The sequence below is a fragment of the Rana temporaria genome, chromosome 8 (genome assembly GCF_905171775.1).
Source record: "Rana temporaria chromosome 8, aRanTem1.1, whole genome shotgun sequence".
NCBI classification, from domain to species: Eukaryota; Metazoa; Chordata; class Amphibia; order Anura; family Ranidae; genus Rana; species Rana temporaria.
Genome location: NC_053496.1, coordinates 90,130,726 through 90,150,871, shown reverse-complemented (window position 1 = coordinate 90,150,871; position 20,146 = coordinate 90,130,726). Strand labels below are relative to the sequence as shown.

The 20,146-nt window shown below is 38.6% G+C and overlaps 1 protein-coding gene across 38 annotated transcripts in view; it reads left to right on the top strand.

Annotated features, from left to right (window-relative positions):
• SORBS1 (sorbin and SH3 domain containing 1) overlaps nt 1-20,146 on the top strand; it is a 469,099-nt gene that overhangs the window by 374,880 nt on the left and 74,073 nt on the right. For 30 of the 38 annotated variants that reach the window (XM_040362222.1, XM_040362223.1, XM_040362225.1 and 27 more), the window contains 4 exons: nt 2,681-2,810; nt 5,016-5,130; nt 10,571-10,654; nt 16,272-16,337. In XM_040362222.1, coding sequence (XP_040218156.1) covers nt 2,681-2,810; nt 5,016-5,130; nt 10,571-10,654; nt 16,272-16,337 — 395 coding nt within the window. The remainder of the gene's footprint in view (nt 1-2,680; nt 2,811-5,015; nt 5,131-10,570; nt 10,655-16,271; nt 16,338-20,146) is intronic. The other 8 variants (XM_040362221.1, XM_040362218.1, XM_040362211.1 and 5 more) reach the window with 2 other exon arrangements.

Sequence of the window (20,146 nt, the reverse complement as noted above, 5' to 3'; positions counted from 1 at the left end):
CGTGTGTACGAGGCCTAACAGCCTGGAGTTTCAGCATTTAAAAAACAAGTTGTCAATTGCTGACCCCAGATTTCTATGGTAAAGCTTTTTTGTAGAGTGTGTTGCACTACATTGCACAACCAATAGGTGGCACTGCCAGTCAACAACATTCTTTTATAAAGGCAACTAACATTTTTTGCTTATGTTGTTGTTTTCTAGTACTGTATACAAATCTAAAACTTAAAAAATAAAACTTGCCCTTTATGACCATGGACTTGTATCACAAATCAAATGCTGAAATAGTGTGCATACTGCTTTTCTAAGTTCTCCATATACGAAGATTGTGACACCCCTGCTACATAGAGAGAATTATTATCACATTTTAACTAACATAGGGTTATTCATAAGGGGAGTACAAAGGCACTAACACATAGCAACAAATCAGGATTTAGTTTACCGAAGTCAGATGATAGACTCATTCAGATTGGTTGCTATGGTTTATTGTACTTTGCCCTAACGAGTTACCCTTCCCAAAGTCAAATTTAAAGTATCATCTAGCTAGTCAAAAGTACAGAATCTTGCATGCAAGCAAAGCACTTGGCAAAAATTATATCTGGATCATTAAACAGCATAAGAACTGAACAAAAAAACATTACTTATTCTGAAAAGAACTAGGACTATATTTATCAAGCTTATCTTTATATATATATATATATATATATATATATATATATATATATATATATATATATATATATATATATATATATATATATATATTGTAGTTCTGAAAAACAATGGAAACATTCTCATCAATGGGGTTTATATTCTATTTTAAGCTCTGACACCATTTTAGTACCATTGATGGAGCACTTAGAATTCCTGTATCGTGTCAGTAAGCTTGTATGGGATTCTTGCTGCACTGGCTATAGACCACTCACTGAAAGCTCTTCAGGGTCAGTGCCTCTGTTTTTTTAAATCTGACACTGTATACAAATATGCAGTTCCCGTTATATTCTCCTTAGAATATACCTGTTGTAACAAGATTATGTGGACTGAATGGTTGATCTGATCTTTCTGAAAATGGTAGGTTTGGCTTCAGTATTTGAGTCACAGATATGTAACAAGCATATAAAACTTGGAATGCCTTAACTCCATACTTGTTCTGGGTACGTGACTCTGTTTTAAAGACAAAGTACCAAAGTGACAGCAAGTCAACTACTATTTTGAGAATGAGAGATCCTCGGTAACCTACTTATTTCTCTAATGACAGGTTTTCTTTAAGAAGGTCATGGGTAAAGTATAGTGTAAGATATATCTACAATTCCAAAAAAAAATTGGGACGCTGTGTAAGAGGTACATACAAACAGAATTTAGTGATGCAAATCTCATAAACCCATATTTTATGCACGATATAAAATAGAAAACATATAAAATGTTTAAACTTAGAAAATGTATCATTGGATGCCTGTGATCTTTGGGCACTCATACGGCGCTGTATTAAAAACAGGCATGATTATCTGATGGACATCGCTGCATGGTATAGCTCTACCATGCAAAGAAGAAGCCATATCTAGACATAATCCAGAAACGCAGATTTCTCAGGGTATCACGTACCTGGTGCTGGAGGCCAATAGAGAGAGGGCTTCCCTTGTGGCTAAGTTCCAGATGTTGGGAGTGTGCACGGTAGCGCGCCTGCGTGATGCGTGTGCAAATGTGCATTTTTGTGTGCATCTGTGCATTTGTTATGCAGCAGTGCAAATTCCTTTGGCCATGCAAGGTACTGGCAGGAATGCCAGGCCTTCGAGCACTTCCGTTCTGGATGGTACCCTGACACAGGGCCATTTAAAATGGTCTGTTGCAAAGTGGAAAACTGTTTTGCGGTCAGATGAATTATTTTTGGCAAGCGTGGGCACCACGTCCACCGGACTAAAGAGGAGAGGGACCTTCCGGCTTGTTATCAGCACTCAGTTAAAAAAAAAATGCATCTCTGATGGTATGGGGGTGCATTAGTGCGTATGGAATGGGCAGCTTGCACATTTGGCAAGGCACCATCAATGCTGAAAGATATATCCAGGTTTTAGAGCAGCATATGCTTCCATCCAGATGTTATCTTTTTCAGGGGAGGCCTTGCATATTTCAGCAGGACAATGCAACAGCATGGCTTCATAGTAGAAGAGTCCAGGTGCTTAACTGGCCTGCCTGCAGTCCAGAACTTTCTCCAATGGCAATTATTTGGGGCCACTTGAAATGAAAAGTACGACAAAGATGACCCAGGACTGTTGAGCCGTTAGAACCCTACAGTATATCGGACAAGTATGGGACAACATTCCTCTACCAAAACTCCAACAACTGGTCTCCAGTGTTGTTTAAAGAAGAGGGGATGGTAAACCCGGCCCTGTCCCACTTTTTGGAGACAAGTTGCTCCCATCAATTTTAAAATTACCCTATTTTTCTCTTAAAATTATACATTTTGTCAGTTTAAACATTTGACATGTTTCCTATTTTCTATAGTGAATAAAATATGGGTTTATGAGATTTGCAAATCATTGCATTCTATTTTTATGTAGATTTTATACAGTGTCCCAACTTTTTGGGAATTGGGGTTGTATGTATAATTATGAAAAATGATTTAGTATCACCAGTTATGTGTTTGTGGCAATACATGATTTGACTCTTAGTTCTGGCCTGTAATATCCAGGAAAATCACAGCCCTCTGTGCCACGTTCCAGGAGTGAGATGGATCATATTGACATGGAGAATAGTGTCCGCAGGTCTGTCACCTTACCTCTCCCAACCCGCTCCTCCTCCCTTAAACCAAGCCATGAAAGGTGAGGCGCTTTATGAATATTTATAAAAAAAAAAAATAGCTTCTCGATAATGAAGAAAATGTAGAATGCTTAGCCGTTATACTAAAAATGAAAAATTGTACATGATCTTAGTTTGATTCAGTCGGCTGCTCCTAAGACATTTGAATACATGCCTTTTTAACTGTAAGAACATCATGTACAATTTTTAATATGTCACTTGTCTTTTAACTCAAACATATATCATTGCTGATAGTGAGACTTGTTTCTCCATTCTTGTTACTTTGTCCGTCCTGAAAAAGCCTTGCGGCGAAACGCGTAGACGTACAAGGGAATGAATGTATACAATGTATCATCTTATATGGGTTTTTAATTCTTGAACATCATGTTAATATTGTATTCTCTTTTCATTAAAAATATATGATTTTTTTTCGCTATCTCTATTGTTTCCTTGCCTTGAAAGTTCAACTTTTGGTTACTCTACTGAGTAATTGTCCATGTCATGCTGGTAGGTTAATTGGATCCTGTCTAAATTGGCCCTAGTAAATGTATGTATAATTGATGATAGGGTTTGATGTGAATTTATGGTATATATGTAAAGCGCTGCGTAAATTAACAGCGTTATATAAGTACCTGTAATTTAATAATAATTGATTGAAATGTATAGGATACAAAGTGCTTTGGCGTACAGAACCAAGGAAAGCATTAAAGTGATTGTAAAGTCTCAAGGTTTTTGACCTTAATGCATTCTATGCAATAAGGCGAAAAAACGTTTTTGCTGCAACTGCCCCCAGACCAACCCCCCCCCTTTTTTTACCTAAGCCCAATCCAATCCAGGGATGTGCATGAGCCCAGTGGCTCCAGCCGCTGTCTCTCTCTTCATTAGATAGATTGATCGCAGCAGGGGCAATTGGCTCCCACACCTGCCAATCAAATCCAGTGATGCGGAGGGTGGGGCCGAGTCCGACTGTCTGTGTCAATGGATGCAGCAGCTGAACTATGGAGCAAGCCTGCACGGGTGCCCCCAGGGAAAGCAGTTTTCAGTGGGGGCATCCGATGAAGGGGCGGAGCGCCGGAGGGGCTTCCCAGAAGCGGAGGATCAGGCCTGATCTGTGCAAAACCCTTGCACAGAGCAGATAAGTATAACATATTTGTTGTTTTTATTTAAAAAAAACTTTACAACCCCTTTAATCACAGTTGTAAAGCATGGCAATGTGCTTTATAAATGTCTTTGTTTGTTTTTTTAAAGCAGTATCATGACCATAATTAGACCATAATGCTGCTTTATAACTAGGTCCCTCGTTCTAAAAATGTAAACTGTAAAAAATAATTTTATGTTACAGTGCAGAACTCGCCAATGAATTTGCTTCTTCAAATTCTCATCTCTAAACTGTGTATAAGCAAGTATTTTTGTTTTCTTAATTAAGTCGTGACAAGGATTTTTAATAACTGGCTGCTTGTTTTGCCAGCAGTAGACTTCATAAAATCTTGACATCCCACATAATAATTCTTTACGGGAGACTCAATGGCAAAATTCTGTTATACAGTTTGCGCCAGAACTGTCTTCAGCCAGATGAAGTTCCTTCTAGCCTCCTGGGAAAAGTTAATATATTGTCATTCTGCCAGTAGAGCCTAGGACAGATCATCTCATAATGATCTTCTTTAGGTACACGTCTTTAAGTCCTGCTAGCAAATCTTTATAATTTGCCAGCAAATGTGTTCATTAGTGGTCTTTCCTAGCTGGTACATAAGTTGTGTCATCCTTCTGCCACATGTCTTGTTTCATAAAGTACATTTAAACCATCCTCCGTCTGGAAATGAATGAGTATGACATACTAGCTGTTGGGCAGGCCTTGGAAAGGGTTACATAGGGCCTCTCCCAGTCCTTGTATGTCCTGGCCCTTCACCAAGGAGAAGTTTCCTAGGAACACAACAAGAAACATCTGCTTATCTGCCTGCGCGTTCAGAGCGGGTTCAAAGTAATGAATTGTGTTCTCTAGGAAACAGATGATTGGATTCTATTTCTGTTCTAATATGTACAGTGAGATTTTCATAAAAACTCATGTACATTATAGCAGATGGAAAGCGCCCCGAATCGCGAGTACATTTCCTGCCTGGAGATGAGAATAGCTGGACACGGGATTAGCAGCTCCGGAATATTTCCATCCACAACACGTGTTTCCTGGGTAACCAGGAGCTTTCACGCTTAATTGCTTTCCTTGTCCACAGGAATGATTGGGATCCCCCAGACAAGAAGGTTGACACCAGAAAATACCGTGCGGAGCCAAGGAGCATTCATGAGTACCAGCCTGGGAAATCCTCAGCACTCGTCAATGAGAAGATGGTAATGTAACTCAAGGGCAGCCACTGAATCTGTTTTGTTGTTGCTTGACCCGTGTGCCCAGGGGGTGGGTTGATGCAGTGCCGTTACTAATACTGTACTGAGTTGCGAAAACACTAGAGAAGTTGAACAGTGCAGAGCAATGGCACGGATTATCAGACTGTAAGTATTGCAGTTGTGTTAATACATTCCATTAAATCCGGTGCCTTTTATTGTTTGAACTGATCACTGGTGCAGCTCAGGAAATAACACATTGAGGCCTGGATGATCAGTTATAGGAAATTAATATTTTTCCATAACTGTTGTGCCAAATAACATTTACATAAATGACAGCTTTGTGCTGTATTTTTATGACATGGCATTTGTGCATATCGGCATTAACGGATCACATTGTTAAGTTGACTTGTTTTATTGTTTTAATCATTTGTTCTACTTTATGTCTGAGAACGTGCAGTAATATCGTATATATGTCTGAATCTGATTGGTAAATGTTAACTTTTTCTTTGCCACAGGTCCTGTGCTAAGTATCTCTAACCATGAACTAACTAGAACAATGTCTTCCAAACTACTTCTCATAACAGTTTGTGTTTCCTGGTGAAAAAAATAGCATGTTTATTTTACAGCGTTATTAGTGCGTTTTCCAATGTGACTGCCTGGAGGTCTGAAAAACACACACTGTTGATATCATAGCACCTAAACTGGGAAATATAGAATACTGTATATGTCACATGCTGTCAGCTCATAGTCATGTTGTTTTAGCTGGCAAGGTGCTGCTGTTATGTGGCACCGCTGTGGCAGCAATGTTCTAATACACGTTCACTCATTTTCATGGTATTGATTCCTGTCTTTGATGGCTGTCAGTATACTGATTACTAGTATTTCTGTTATGGGTGGTAGTTGTAGGCTAAATATCCTTTTATTTGGCGGGGGGGCAACAGCTTAAGTCTCCCATATTTATTTCCTAGAGCTGCCGCAAAGTACTATTATGCCGCGTACACACGACCGTTTTTTGGGTTCTAAAAAAATTACGTGTTTTTTTTTTTTAATGTCAATAAAAACGATCGTGTGTGGGCTTCAGAGCATTTTTCGGGTTCTGAAAAACTGGCAATTTTTTTTTCTAACATGCTCTATTTTTTCACGATGTTTTTTAACGTTGCCGTTTTTTCGGGTTGTAAAAAATGGTCGTGTGTGGGCTTTAACGACGTGAAAAATCCGCGCATGCTCAGAAGCAAGTTATGAGACGGGAGCACTTGTTCTGGTAAAACTACCGTTCGGAATGGAGTAAGCACATTCATCACGCTGTAACAGACAGAAAAGCACAAATTGTCTTTTACTAACATGAAATCAGCTAAAGCAGCCCCAAGGGTGGCGCCATCCGAATGGTACTTCCCCTTTATAGTGCCGTCGTACGTGTTGTACGTCACTGCGCTTTGCTAGAGCATTTTTTTTTCACGATTGTGTGTAGGCAAGACCGTTTTTAATGATCAAGTTGAAAAAAACGTTGTTTTTTCTTGAGCCTGAAAAACTTTGTTTTTTACAACCCGAAAAATGATCGTGTGTATGCGGCATCAGCCTTCTACACTATAATGGCAAATAAAATAGATAATAAAAACCATTACAAGTGATCAGGCCAGATGGGTGGAGCTGGGAATTTGGGTGAAGAAATCTGACCATCAAGGTCCCAAATGTGCAGAGTGTTTTTTTTTTCTGCTTACACCTTCTTATGCCTGAAATATCAGGCCTGAATGGAACAACTCTTTCATCCACATACTATTATTCTAGATTTCTTTGGTTCCCTGGGTGGTTATTTTTCATATAAAACTCTGGTAGCAGGTTCCAGACCTCATATGTGTCTACTGCCATTAGGAACTGTGGGTTCTGTTAGTCCTCAATTGATAAAAAATAGTTAGACATTGGGGCGGTTTTAGGCAAAAAGGGCAAATAGACTGTACACTTTGGAAGCGCAGTTGCACTCTGCAAGTGCTATAGCACTTATTTCCCCCAGAGCTTAGTGAATGTGGTTTAATAATTACTTTTTACCTTTTTTTCTATATTAAAAAGGGCCAAAAATTGAGCCTGTATCTCGGTATTTACTAATGGCTCTGTTTTTTTAAAGTGGATGTAAACCCGATTCATGAAATTTTGGTTGAGCACATATATCTGCAGTATTTTGTTATCTCTTTTCAATTAGCTAAGTCTTATATAGCTCTCTTCTGAATGGTTCCTCTGTTATCAGCCTGAGAACTCCTGACATATTTTTTGACTTTTTAGAAAAATGCAGCCTGAATCTTTTGTCAAAGGAGGTTGCTAAAATGGATTAGCAGAGGGCAGCTCCTATTACAAAACAGCTCTGAGAGTCTCTGCCTATGATGAGAGGGGGTGTGTGCCTTTCCTCCAATCAGCAATGTTTGCTATCTTGACTGTATGCCCAGACATCACACTCTGTGTTAACCAGGAAGAGAAAATCTCCTAACAGGATCTCAACTTTCTAAACAGTATATAAATGTGAAGACAGCAGATATACATATAAAACCTATGTGGGGATATTTAGTTAATCTCTGTGTATCATCTGAGGCTGTTCACTTCACTGGGTGTATGGAGGGTTTACATCCACTTATATCAAAGCCCTGGTTCACATTGGTACGATTTGTCAAATCGGCGGCACTGGCACTGTCCTAATCGATGCGACGCTGCATTGATTTAAAAAAAATAGTTGCTGTACTACTTTTTGTGATTTCAGGCTGCAGTTTACATTGACATCTGTGCAGAAATCTGCACATATGTCTATAAAATCGAGGCCAAAATTGGGACTGTCATGGGAGAGTGAAATCAATGTGAACCTGGGCTTAAGACCAAACTTTTTTTGACATTTATCTCACTCAGAACATGTTTCGTCTTACTTCCTGTTGTATATACAGGACAGTAGGTTTAGGGAAAATCTCCTAAATGGGACAAGGAAAAAGGCAAAAAAGTTGTAGCCAACAGCTAAAAGGAAGAAAAACTGTTTGGGCTTTAGATATACTTTTAAAGTAACACTAAAAAATGATTTTTTTCTCCAAAAATAATCAATATACGTCCACTACTTAAAGCCCAATTGCCAGCAATTTTTTTTTATAAAACCACAGCAAGAGACATAACTTGGTCAGTAGGCCCAGCTGTTCCATCCATAGAACTCATGCTACTACAGCTTCTATAGATGGAAAGTGATCTGTGAATGGGGGACATGCAGATGGTTGATAGACCCCCCCCCCCTCACCCCAATTAATGGACCCTGGTTTATTCAAAGAAGCTGTAGTTTTGGTTCTATAAATGGCATAGCTTGACAGAAAGGGCAGGCATATTCAGGCACTCTAGGTGAGAGCCTTTGACAGCTCCCACAGGTCTTTTAACCCTTACTGCACTTGAAGATTGCGGTGTGGTGGGGGGAGGGGGGTTCATGGACAGAAGAGAATTTCAACTAACAGAAGAAGCATCAGCACAAGTAACACATCCTACTGAATATACAGTATGCTATGTCCCTTGTGCTGCTTTTTGTGTTTTTATTTTTCTTCTTTTGGCTGCACATAAGCTCCCAAACTTCTCATTTTCCCCTCATCACTTCCATTTGTTGAGAAGGTGTGCAGTGTATGTTAATTGCAGGCATGTGCACTGCTCTATATACACTACAAATCCCATAGTCCTTAATCCATATTAGGAGCGATCAAGAGAGTGTGACTGCGTTCTTACATACAGTGGGACCATAGAGAACAAACATAGCCATCCCCTAATAGGAGGTTGAATTTCAGCAGCAAAAAAAAAAGAATTTGGAAATTTAGAGGATGCTGCAAAAGCAGGTATTCTTTGAGTTAAGAATACATACTTGGGCTTTTCTTTTTTTTTAGTGTCACTTTACATTAAACCATTGCTTTGCTCATTTAGGGCAGAGCATGGCCACATTGGAATGACTGGCTGACTTAATAGCACATACTACGTTCCTTCATTCCCTTTCTGCTTGATTTGGCCCTGAGAGCAAACAAAAATACCTAGTACTTCAGGTACTGAGAATATGTGGCACTCCCCCACTTACCACATGACACAACATATGTCTACAGATTGACCATTCAGGTACCCTTTGATTATATATTTTTTCATTATACTCCCAGATTTGTGACAGGTTTACAATGCTATATTCATCGCTACCATTCGTGGGGTGCAGTAAAGTAAAGGTAACACTAGATGGCACCACTGATTGAGTGTATTACTTTGTATAAAACAGTAAATCTGTTTTACAATATAATACATGCTAAAGTAAGACGTTTCATGTTACAGTGCAGTAGAATTACCAGATGTGCTGTGCATTTCAGCAAAGTTTCAGAAAGCAACATGAATTTTAAACAGAAGGCCCACCTTCTGTTGTTTTTCAGTATTGGCATAGGTTTACGCCATAATTCTATGTAAATTACTGCTACATATGGTGATCCTATGTAAATGAAAGATAGAAAGTATTAAAACTAGGTTTTTACTCTAAATTCCTGTGTGTTGTGATGTTTTGAGATATTTGTTTAAACCCGAATTACATTTATGAGTGCTTGTGTGCAGTAACCTTTTAACATTGCCCGAGTTTGTGAATATATTCTGTTAATTTAGAGATAGTTGGTGGGGGAATTGCAGACAATAAATTTGTGCAGCTGACATTTAGGGATCATGCACACAGGGCTTAAAAAAAAATCTTTCTGCTTGTAAGCAATTATAAGCTCTTTGATAGCCTACAGTATATGTCTATGAACACATAGGTGTTTGCAGGCATATTAGAAGAGGAGTGTTTACAGGCTGGAAAAAAAAAAGCATCACCACTGCATATAGGAGAGGAGGTTTTGAGCAGACAAGTTTAGCATTTGTGTGTTCATTCCTTCTAGTAGCCAGAATAAATTAAAATTCTGTCCAATGGAATCCATAAACGATCAAATGCTTGATGTGCCTAAACACGTTTGCAATACACGGCTTTAGGTGCATTTTTCCTGCCAGGAGTAAAAGGTGTTCAAAGGAGAAATTTGAACGCCCGGTGTGCATGAGGCCTTATACTTTTTGGCAATCTACTTTACTTTACCTTACTCCTTTTGTGTTCCTTCCAGCTTGTGTGTACTGTTTTTACTGTCACTTTATCCATTGTACTTTAGGTGTTTTACTAATCTGTCTTCTGTATCCTGTGTGTCTTGTGTCTCATCCAATGCCGGGTTGTGCTGTGAGCTCTGTTTCTTGCATATCCATGTTCTGTTAAAGATGCCGGATGAAGTGTGACCTCACATCCACTGTTACAGATAATAAATCTTTCTTCTCAATTTCTAGTCCTGGCAGTGGAAAGGCGTACTTGGGAAATCTGCATCTCTAACAGGCCCTTTTCTGTGTTCTTTTTCATGATCTTCTTCTCCTTCTTCCTTCCATTCCTCTGTCATGACCTTTGTAGACTCGGGATAAAAGCCCAGAAGAGATAGATTTAAAGAATGAGCCTTGGTATAAATTCTTTTCCGAGTTGGAATTTGGGAAACCGGTAAGTAAGGATAGATTTCAGCTTCTTTGTGCTTTGCCATAGCTGCAAATAAGATGATGATGATAACTTAGCCATGGCCTGTTTTTTATTAGAACCTTGAACAGGAAATACAAAAAAAAATGGTAATAATACCTTATAAATATGATATACTACAATGCCAATTTTTATCATTCTACTCAGCATACAGATGCTGTAATGGCACAGGGGGCTTTGTATTTTTACAGCAGAGCAAAATTAATACATACTGTAGGTTTAGGTTTGTAAGTATCAGCCACTATTATTTTTGTTATAATTACTATTAATATAATTATGTTTAAATTATAGGGTTGCAAAAAAAAAAAAAAAAACTAACAATGTTTGTTTTCATTTTATTTACTAAGCCCTTATTTACCCCATTGTTCATTATTCATTACTTGTTTGCTTGTTTCTTTAAAGCAGTTCTGTTTATTTTTCCATTGTATTTTATTCAAATATATGGAGCTATATGCAACTATCTGATCTGCGAAACAGCATCCCAAAAAAGTTAACTTGTTCATGTCAAATGGTAACATTACATTCAGTTTTTTGAGATAGTTGGTTGCATAAAGCAAACATGGTAGCACGGTTCATTAATCAAAGGTGCATGTTTGTTTATAGGCCGCATGATAAAGCACATTGCACCAACACATAAACATTAGGCTGGATTTGTTTGTTGCAACCAATCATATTCTAGCTGTCATTTTTCCAGTGTCGGTTGGAAAATGAAACATAGCAGAACATTGGTGTGGGCAACATACCTATCTTTGTTATCCCATATTCATGTGATCAACCAATTGCGTTTTAGTCTATGCTGTTATATTCCTTAATGCTGACTATGAATGATTGTCATGGTCAGGGGTCAGGCTTGGAGACCTGTAGCTATAGCAGTGGAAAGGTTCACAAGGACCAGCGTGATAAGTAAATAAGCAGGTCACCCTAGCGAAACACGTGGGCTTACTAGAGGCACAGGGTCCAAGTGCTTACTGGTCTTCACCAGAGCGCCTGATGGTGGAGATGGGTTTCATTACATGCTAGTGCCAGGTTGGGGTCCTCAGGCTTGCCCCACCAGGAGGTGAGCAATTGGCGGACCAGTAACAGATGTAGCAGGTAGGGATCATGCAGAAACTTAGTCGGTAAACAAGCCAAAGGTTGGTAACAAGTGGTTCCAAGTTTTTTGATCAAGCTGTCGAGGAACAAGCCAAAGGGTGGTAATAATTGGTAGCAAAAATGAGGACAGTTGTATGTACGCAAGGAGCAAAATATTGGCTAAAGAGAGCACAATAATCTGGCAATAAGGAAGTGCAGAGACATGGCTTAAATCAGGAAGTTAATTGGCGGTGAAAAGAGCTCAAGGTACAACATAAACAAGATACAAGGCAAGATTGTTCAAGAAATGTGACAGGGAGCTGTCCAGCATCTTGGGTGGCAAAATGAGAGGCACTGCAGCCAGGCACAACAGAGGTCCCAGGTTCAGATCTGGACCCTCACAATGAGATTGTCGTTAACAATAGTTATTGTTTGGGACACATAAAATATTAATGTGTGTGGTTTGTCTTGCATCTGTTGTGGATTTAGACAACATTTGAAGTCTTTTGTTTTAAAATTGCAGTGTGCCATATTAAAATTATATCTCTCCCCATTTATCCTGTATCATTAAGCTCCTACATCAAAGGAGAGGTGTATTTTCTATTCTAGGAAAAAAAAAAACACTTTGAGAGGCTTCCACAGATGGTAACTAACTAATGCTCAGGTATATTTGTACCAGAGAGAAATTAAGGCAAAGACAGCCAATTGGTAGCTCTGCAGAAATGTGTCCAATTGAGATGGGGGAACCAGTCCCTCCATATCTCGTCATGTGGCCAGCTATAAGAGCCCAGTGCCATGGTTTTTGTGAGATAAGTAAATGTTACAAGGTAGTTTTGCCTGTTATTTTAAGTTGGCAAAATGGTCAGGTGGAATTTTAATGAATTTATAGGTATGCTTTATTAAATTATTATTTATTATTATACACAATTTATATAGCTCTAACAGTTTATGCAGCGCTTTACAATGTAGAGGGAGGGACAGCACAATTACAGTACAGTTCAATACAGAAGGTACAGGCGGGCCCTGCTCGTAGAGCTTACATTCTAAAAGGGAGGGTGGTGGTACAAAAGGTAATGGCTGTGGAGAATGATTTAATGGGGTGGCTTGGGGACAGTTGTTAGGTGGGTGTGGGATAAGCTTCCCTGAATAAATGAGATTTCAGGGATCTCCTAAAGGTGGAGAGGTTAGGGGCTGATCGGACATACCAGGGCAGGGAGTTCCAGAGGATGGTTGAAGCTCTGGAGAAGTCCTGAAGGCGAGCATGGGAGGTGGTATACCTGCTGCCCAGTTTCCTCATCCATTGTTTCCATTTCATATATGGTGCACTGGCCTTACCCATCCCTTTACATGTTTATCTTTCTTTAAATACATTACTTGCTCTGCATATACCTTTAGTTGTTTAGCTACTTTTACATGGCCTGTAGGTCATAATGAATATCTAGAATATAAGCAAAGAATACAGGAGAGTTCTGAATGTCTATCATACATACATTACACAAACATATCACCACACATTATTATTTATTCATTTACTTTAGTGACGTATAAATGTGAATCTTGTATGCTATTTTGTACTGTAATGCATAAAGATGTAAATCTGCCTTTTAATCAAAGCTAAACAAAATCATAATTTAGAATTTTTATTAACCCTAAAACTTACATAAATCTGAAATTTCTTGTCCTCATCAACCAGTACTTTAAAGGGTTATACATTTGCTCTGCTTAACACTGATTCAGCAACTACCAAAAGGCTGAATTATCTATCAACCTATTACATCTCCTGGGGACCCTTATGGTCTCTGCCTCTGTTTTAAGGTACATGCACCAGTTATGGAGACTGTAGAGGCAGTCTTGGTCCCTAGAGTGCTTGAAAAATATACTGTATATGGGGAGCCAACATAATAAAAAAAAATACACTTTTCCATCAGTTAATCCCAAAATATTTTGGATTGTGGGCCACTTTTTGGTTTTCTTGGGGACTTCATTGGTGAGGTTTAGTTTTGCTCCAGTCTACTCTCGTTTGGGTGTGTCCATTCCTACTACTGATTGTCAATAATACTAAATATACCAAAAGTGAAACCTACTCGTAATGTTTGTGGCTTTTATGTAGGCCTAAAATAAAAGTGCAGATCTTGCCACCAAAGCAACCAAGATAGTTCATAAATGATTAACTTATCTTTCCAACAGCTGCCATAAATTGAAATAACTTTATTGAAATGACTGAATCGTAATAAGAAGCAGTTCTAGACTAAACAGTACCCAATTGTATATATTGCGTTCCTTTGGCAAACCTAATGGATCTGTAAAAGTTATCTTGCATTACAGTAGACTAATAGGGGGCCACTGCAGCATGTGCAGGCTTCAGTTGGTTTAACAAGTCTTGCACACGTCACTTAAATTACTAATCACAAATGTTCAGACTTTTCCAGATAAACTTGTTCCTAATGTTCCTTCTGCCGGAAAGCTGCACATGCTTAGCAAGATTTATTTTAGTAGATTTGATTGGATACAATGAAAACTTGTCAGATAAAGTGCTAAAAAGGGAAAACTATGAACGTCAATTGTTTGCATTGTTAATTTTTGTGACTGTATGCCAATAGTATTAGCAGATATATTTTATAGTAAACTTCTTTACTTTGGATCATAGGCCCAGATTCACAAAGGAGATACGACGGAGTATCTCAGATACGACGGAGTATCTCAGATACGACGGAGTATCTCTCAGAGTATCTATGCGACTGATTCATAGAACCAGTTACGCATAGATATCCCTAAGATCCGACAGGTGTAATTGTTTTACACTGTCGGATCTTAGGATGCAGTACCGCGGCCGCCGCTGGGGGGAGTTTGCGTCGTATACCAGCGTCGGATATGCAAATTAGGAGTTACGGCGATCCACAACAGTTTTTCGCGTTCGCTACGCGCTGCTAGTCTAGTTTCCCGTCGCAAAGTTAGTCCTCGTTTTGGGTGCCCTAACTTTACACAGCACACGTATGTGCTGTATAAAGTATGGCCGTCGTTCCCGCGTCGAAATGTAAAACTTCACGTCGTTTGCGTAAGACGTCCGGGAATACGAAAATACGCTATGCAAGTAGCCGTTCGAAAAAATGACGTCACGTCGCGCAAAGCACGGCGGGTAATTCAAAGGGGAGCATGCGCAGTAGGTCCGGTGCGGGAGCGCGCCTAATTTAAATGGCAATCTCAAAAATATTCCGATTGCACACCTTCCGGCAAAATGGCCAAGTAGTAAAAGGGTGCTGAAACGATCACCGGCTGGGAACCAGAAAGCAAATCATATATATATATATTCGCCAGCACACCAGGGATCATAACGTCCAAAGATTTAATGCATATCTATTATTTCAAAAAGAGCAACGTTTCGAGGCCACGCAGGACCTCTTCGTCAGGCAAAAAGATGCTTTTTGCCTGACGAAGAGGTCCTGCGTGGCCTCGAAACATTGCTCTTTTTGAAATAATAGATATGCATTAAATCTTTGGACGTTATGATCCCTGGTGTGCTGGCGAATATATATATATATATAATTTAAATGGCACACGCCCCTTTGAATTATGCAGGCTTACGACGGAGGCCGCCGGCGTAGTTTTCATCGCAAGTGCTTTGTGAATCGGGCACTTGCAATGAAAACTTGCGGCGGTGTAACGTATCTACGATACCTTACGCCGCCGCACTTCTACCTGAATCTGGCCCATAAAGTCTACTTTTCTTACTGAACAGATCCATGTGTGCCTCAGCCATTTCACTTGGTAATGAAGGCAATATTTAGTTGAACTACGGTATAGAATAACTACCTCCAGCATTGGTAAAACCTTTTAAACAAGTTTGTTATGTGAAAGCATGTGCCATATTCTGGATGATATATCAAAGTACTTCCTTGTCAGGGGTCATTGGCTGTTTAGTAGTGAATAGAAATACTGTATGTATTCCTTGGCTGAACCTTTATCTCATTATCCTGCACTGCCATCATGGAATTTCAGCCATTTGTAAATGTGGTATGTACTCTTGGCCTTAACGCAAAGTAAATGAAAGCACTATTTACTATCTGCCTTTTCCTGCAAAGATCAATATTTTCCAAGCTTCTGTCCTATCTTAGTTAATGTAATGAAGTTAAATTACTGTTTTCCAGGTGACCCCAACAGGTCAAAAAAATGCCTTCTAGAATACAGGTGACTGGCCTGTATTCATGTAGAAGCCTGCCTGGTCATGTTAGGGCTTCCTTTAGATCTTAACTCAAAATCTCTGAACCATTTTTTTTTTTACTAATCTAAACTGTAATTCTTTACAATTCTTTGCATGCCTGCTTAATGCCTCCCACTATAGTATGGGACATGCCTTTGCTTGTTTCCTCCTTCTTTTTTTTTTTTATTCTTTTCCTCTTGGTGCAGATGCAAATCCTCTACTTGTGTGTTATTTCCAAATTCATTCTCCTTGTGATATCTTTTCTCAGTTTCTCTCTTTTTTCATCTCCTTATTTCCTCCTCTGCTTTTCATCAGCCTCCAAAAAAGATATGGGATTATACTCCGGGGGATTGCTCTATCCTCAAAGTAGAGGATAGGAAGGTAATAACGTTAACTTAATTCTCTCCAAAAAAGACTTCTGCAGCATCTAACGTGTGTTTGTGCGTGTAGCAAGCTTACATTTTGAGTGTGCTTATAGTGCAGCTTCTGAGCTACTCTGTGTAACTCTCATTTAAAGCAAAGTACACAACTCTTCTGACCTTGTCATACTGTGATCTCAGAGTTTGAGAAGTATAGATAAAGCTAGTCCATACTGGAAATAAAATCTACCATGACGGGTTAAGGACACCACTCCTGGTTTATGTACATCCAAAAGATTTGCGAAGTTTGATGGAACAATATCGTTAACCTCTAAGTGCCATTGTACTAGGATACAGATAACCTATTATTGAATTCTGAGTAGGCAGAGGCTCTGTGAGCTCTTCAAATCCCACTCACAATCTTCCAACCCAGCCCTTCTGGTACCTGTCACATTATTCATGATATCAAGTTCTACAGTCATTCCTATGCTGCAGATTGAGCCAGAGACATAATTATAAAAAGAAAAAAATGTCTAGCTTGATGGCTACATAAGTAAATTACATTTAGTTTATCAAGTTGTGATAATAAAGTGAGGATGTAAATGAAGACAAAATCGTCAAAAAAATTAAACAATATCAGGTTATGTCCACTCCATTTGGACTCCAAAAGTCCCTGTATTGAAGTATAAAGCTCCAGCACAAAACAGTTTTCATTTGTTAAACTGATAGCTTTGGAATAGGGTGGTTTTGATTTTTGCACAGATCACACAACCTGCTTTTGGCAAGAATTATAGCAGTATCGTCCTTACAATACATATAAATCACTGTCTTTTTTTTTTTTTTTTGCCAGCTCTGTTTTCAAAAACGAATTAGATAAACTATTTTGTGGCTAGTTTTAAGTTTTATGTTTTCCCTTGTAATTCCTTTTAACTAGGGCTTATTTTATTATTTTAGCTGAAATGCTGCTTGAATCATTAAACATCCTAAATATGTAATTTTATAGTTACCATCAATTTATAATTAACTTTTTATTTTCAAATGACCCTGGTGTTTCAGGCCCAAAAATATTGTTCTACATATAATAATGGATGCCTGTACATAACTCTTCGTTTCATATTCCGGCATGCTACCCCCAGGAGCTAGTTATTGGTTTACAGAAAGGCTTGTCATACTGGCATTTCTTGTTGCAATATTGTAGACCTGTCCAAGCTTTAACTTTTATTAACAGTGGAAATTTGGCTCCAGGTTGAAGGGACTCCTGGTGCACATAGTGGATGACTATCAAGCTAATAGCAATACGGGCTGCTGTTGGCTTTTTTATATATAGACAGCTTACTTTTAATGGTTTTATAATACGACAAATGGACTTTTAAAGAAAAGCTGTAATAAGAGCGAGACATAGACTGCCATTGCTTCTTGTTTTATTACTTTGAGTCTCTAACCCAGAACATGCATGCAGCAGGTGAAGTCGTGTCCCAGCTCACTGATTACAAAACAAGAGAACCAGCTTGACAGCCAGGCAGCTAGGTTTTTCAGAAGGCGGTTATCAATGGTAGCTCACATATATCTCCAAAGAAATGTTTTTAGTATGGTAGGAAGTAGCTTAATGTTCTGTATTTATTACTGAACTTTTGGCAGTTTCAATAGTTTGTGACACCAGTATCATTTAATGTAACCACAGTTGTACAAATGAAGATAAGGAATGAAATCCATAGGAAAAAAAGCAACAGTAAGAAACATGTTCAGTACAATAAATATTAACCTTGCTATATTAAAAACATTCTATAAGGCCCTTAAAATGTTGTTATGGATCTTAAACAAAATTATATCAATAAATTAAACGAAATAGGAACACTTGGTCCGTGTTCTTGTAGAAGATATGCAGACAGGTGCCATGCTTTCCAAATTACTTGTCTTTTGAAAATTAATAACCACCAGTAAACAATTTAAAGTTCATTCTGCTGATCAGTGTAATGTGTCTAACATGACCATTAGCGCAGAGTCCATGGTAGTCATAAAAGTGCCATGGTTGGTAGAAGCAACTAGAATACCAAACCAAAATCGTGAATGCGTAAATTATTAGATATGAATAGAGATGTACTGTAGAGGTCCCGAGGCTTTGTCAACTTTGCCCGGTTCTGACAAAACCATACTAAATGTGCATGGTCATACTTACTCATCACAAATGGCATTTAACACTTATGAATGGTGGCATGTTTCAGGCTGTTTGTTGGTGTTTTTTTTCAAGGACTAGTTTCAGAACAATTTTTTGTTTTAGCCTTTATCACCAAATTTATTTACCTTGACTTTAAACTTGAAGGATCTAGGATATTCTTCTCGCCTACATTTTGATATTTATGAAGTACTCCTAAAGGAAACCTATACTTAAAGCAGAACTACAGCTTCTATCCTTTTCAGCCATGAAAGCTGCCATCTTAGCCTCTGTTTGATCTGCATCTGCCATTGTGCTGTACATGATGGTGTGATAGTGTGGCTGAAAGTAGAAGCAAATGTGACGGCTAGCATTCTCGACATGCCGGGAATGTACACGTTGTTGTTGTTTTTTTTAACTGTTAAATCAATGGGTTTAGTTCTACCTTAAAGAAATATGGGAGGTGTCATTGCCTCCTTCTGAAAATGCCAATAGTCTGGCTGTCATGGTGACTATGTGGTGTCAATACTTATGAGCTACATACTCAAAAGTATATAGATAAAGAGTTATGGGGTTGATTTATCAAAGGCAAATAGGCTGTTCACTTTGCAATTTTTGTTCCCAGCGCTTAGTGTGAAAATCCACTTTGTATAAGAACAGCCAAACGTGCAAAAAAAACGTATTTTGCTTGCACATGAGTAGATTATGTAAATCTCATTCACTAAGCTATAGGACAATTCCCTTGCAAAGTGAACAGCCACTTTGCCTTTAGTAAATCAACTTCACTCACTCCATTTTATGGGTCAATCAGAAAGTACTGACCAGTATTAACAAAATAGCTCAACAATCAGCATTTTTAGTGGTCCACCACCAACAGCCTTTGTATTGCTCTTATGCCCCTATAAAGTATATCTATAGCCCAAACTTTTTTTTTTTCAATTTGGATGGAGTGGATCAGATTTTACTGCCATTGAAGGCTCCATTCAAGAGATTACTTCACAACTCATTGTTGTCCCAGAATAGAAATTTAGAGGAAATCCCTCTAACCGCACCACAAACAGAAGTAAAAATAGAGTAGTGCCAGAGAAAGATCAATTGGTCCATCAAGTCTGCCCCTTTTTTGTTCGTTTTTTTGTTATTATTGGAGTACTTGAGTTTTGTATATGGTAAGTTGGGGAATTCTAGAACCTCTGCCACATTTCTGGTGTTGTCTTCTTTGTTGTCTTTCTATTGTTTTCTTTCTATCTATTGTTTCCTTGTTGCAGATTTTCCCTTACCTCAAATCTGGTAAAATGTTGTCCCCAGAACAGCTAAATCTAGTCTTACACCTTACAATCACTGTCTCCTTTTCCTAAACTATGCAACATGAGGAGAAACATAATCAACCCATTATCAAATTAGGCAGGCACTACATAGTTGATGGTAGATCTTTAAGTGGAACTACACTGCATCTGAGCACCACAAACCAAAAATGCTATTTTAATTCATTTTTAATATTCAAAGCAAACTCCCCTATCCATCCATGTGTCCCTAATTTATTTTGCTGAGAAATCACTTTTAAAAACGCCTCCTAGCATTGCTGGCTGTGGGGGTGTAAATAGAGACAGGTGATTTATATAGCATTTACTTGGAATCTTTCTGCCCCTAGCCCAGGCATGCATGCAAGGGGATGTGCTTAG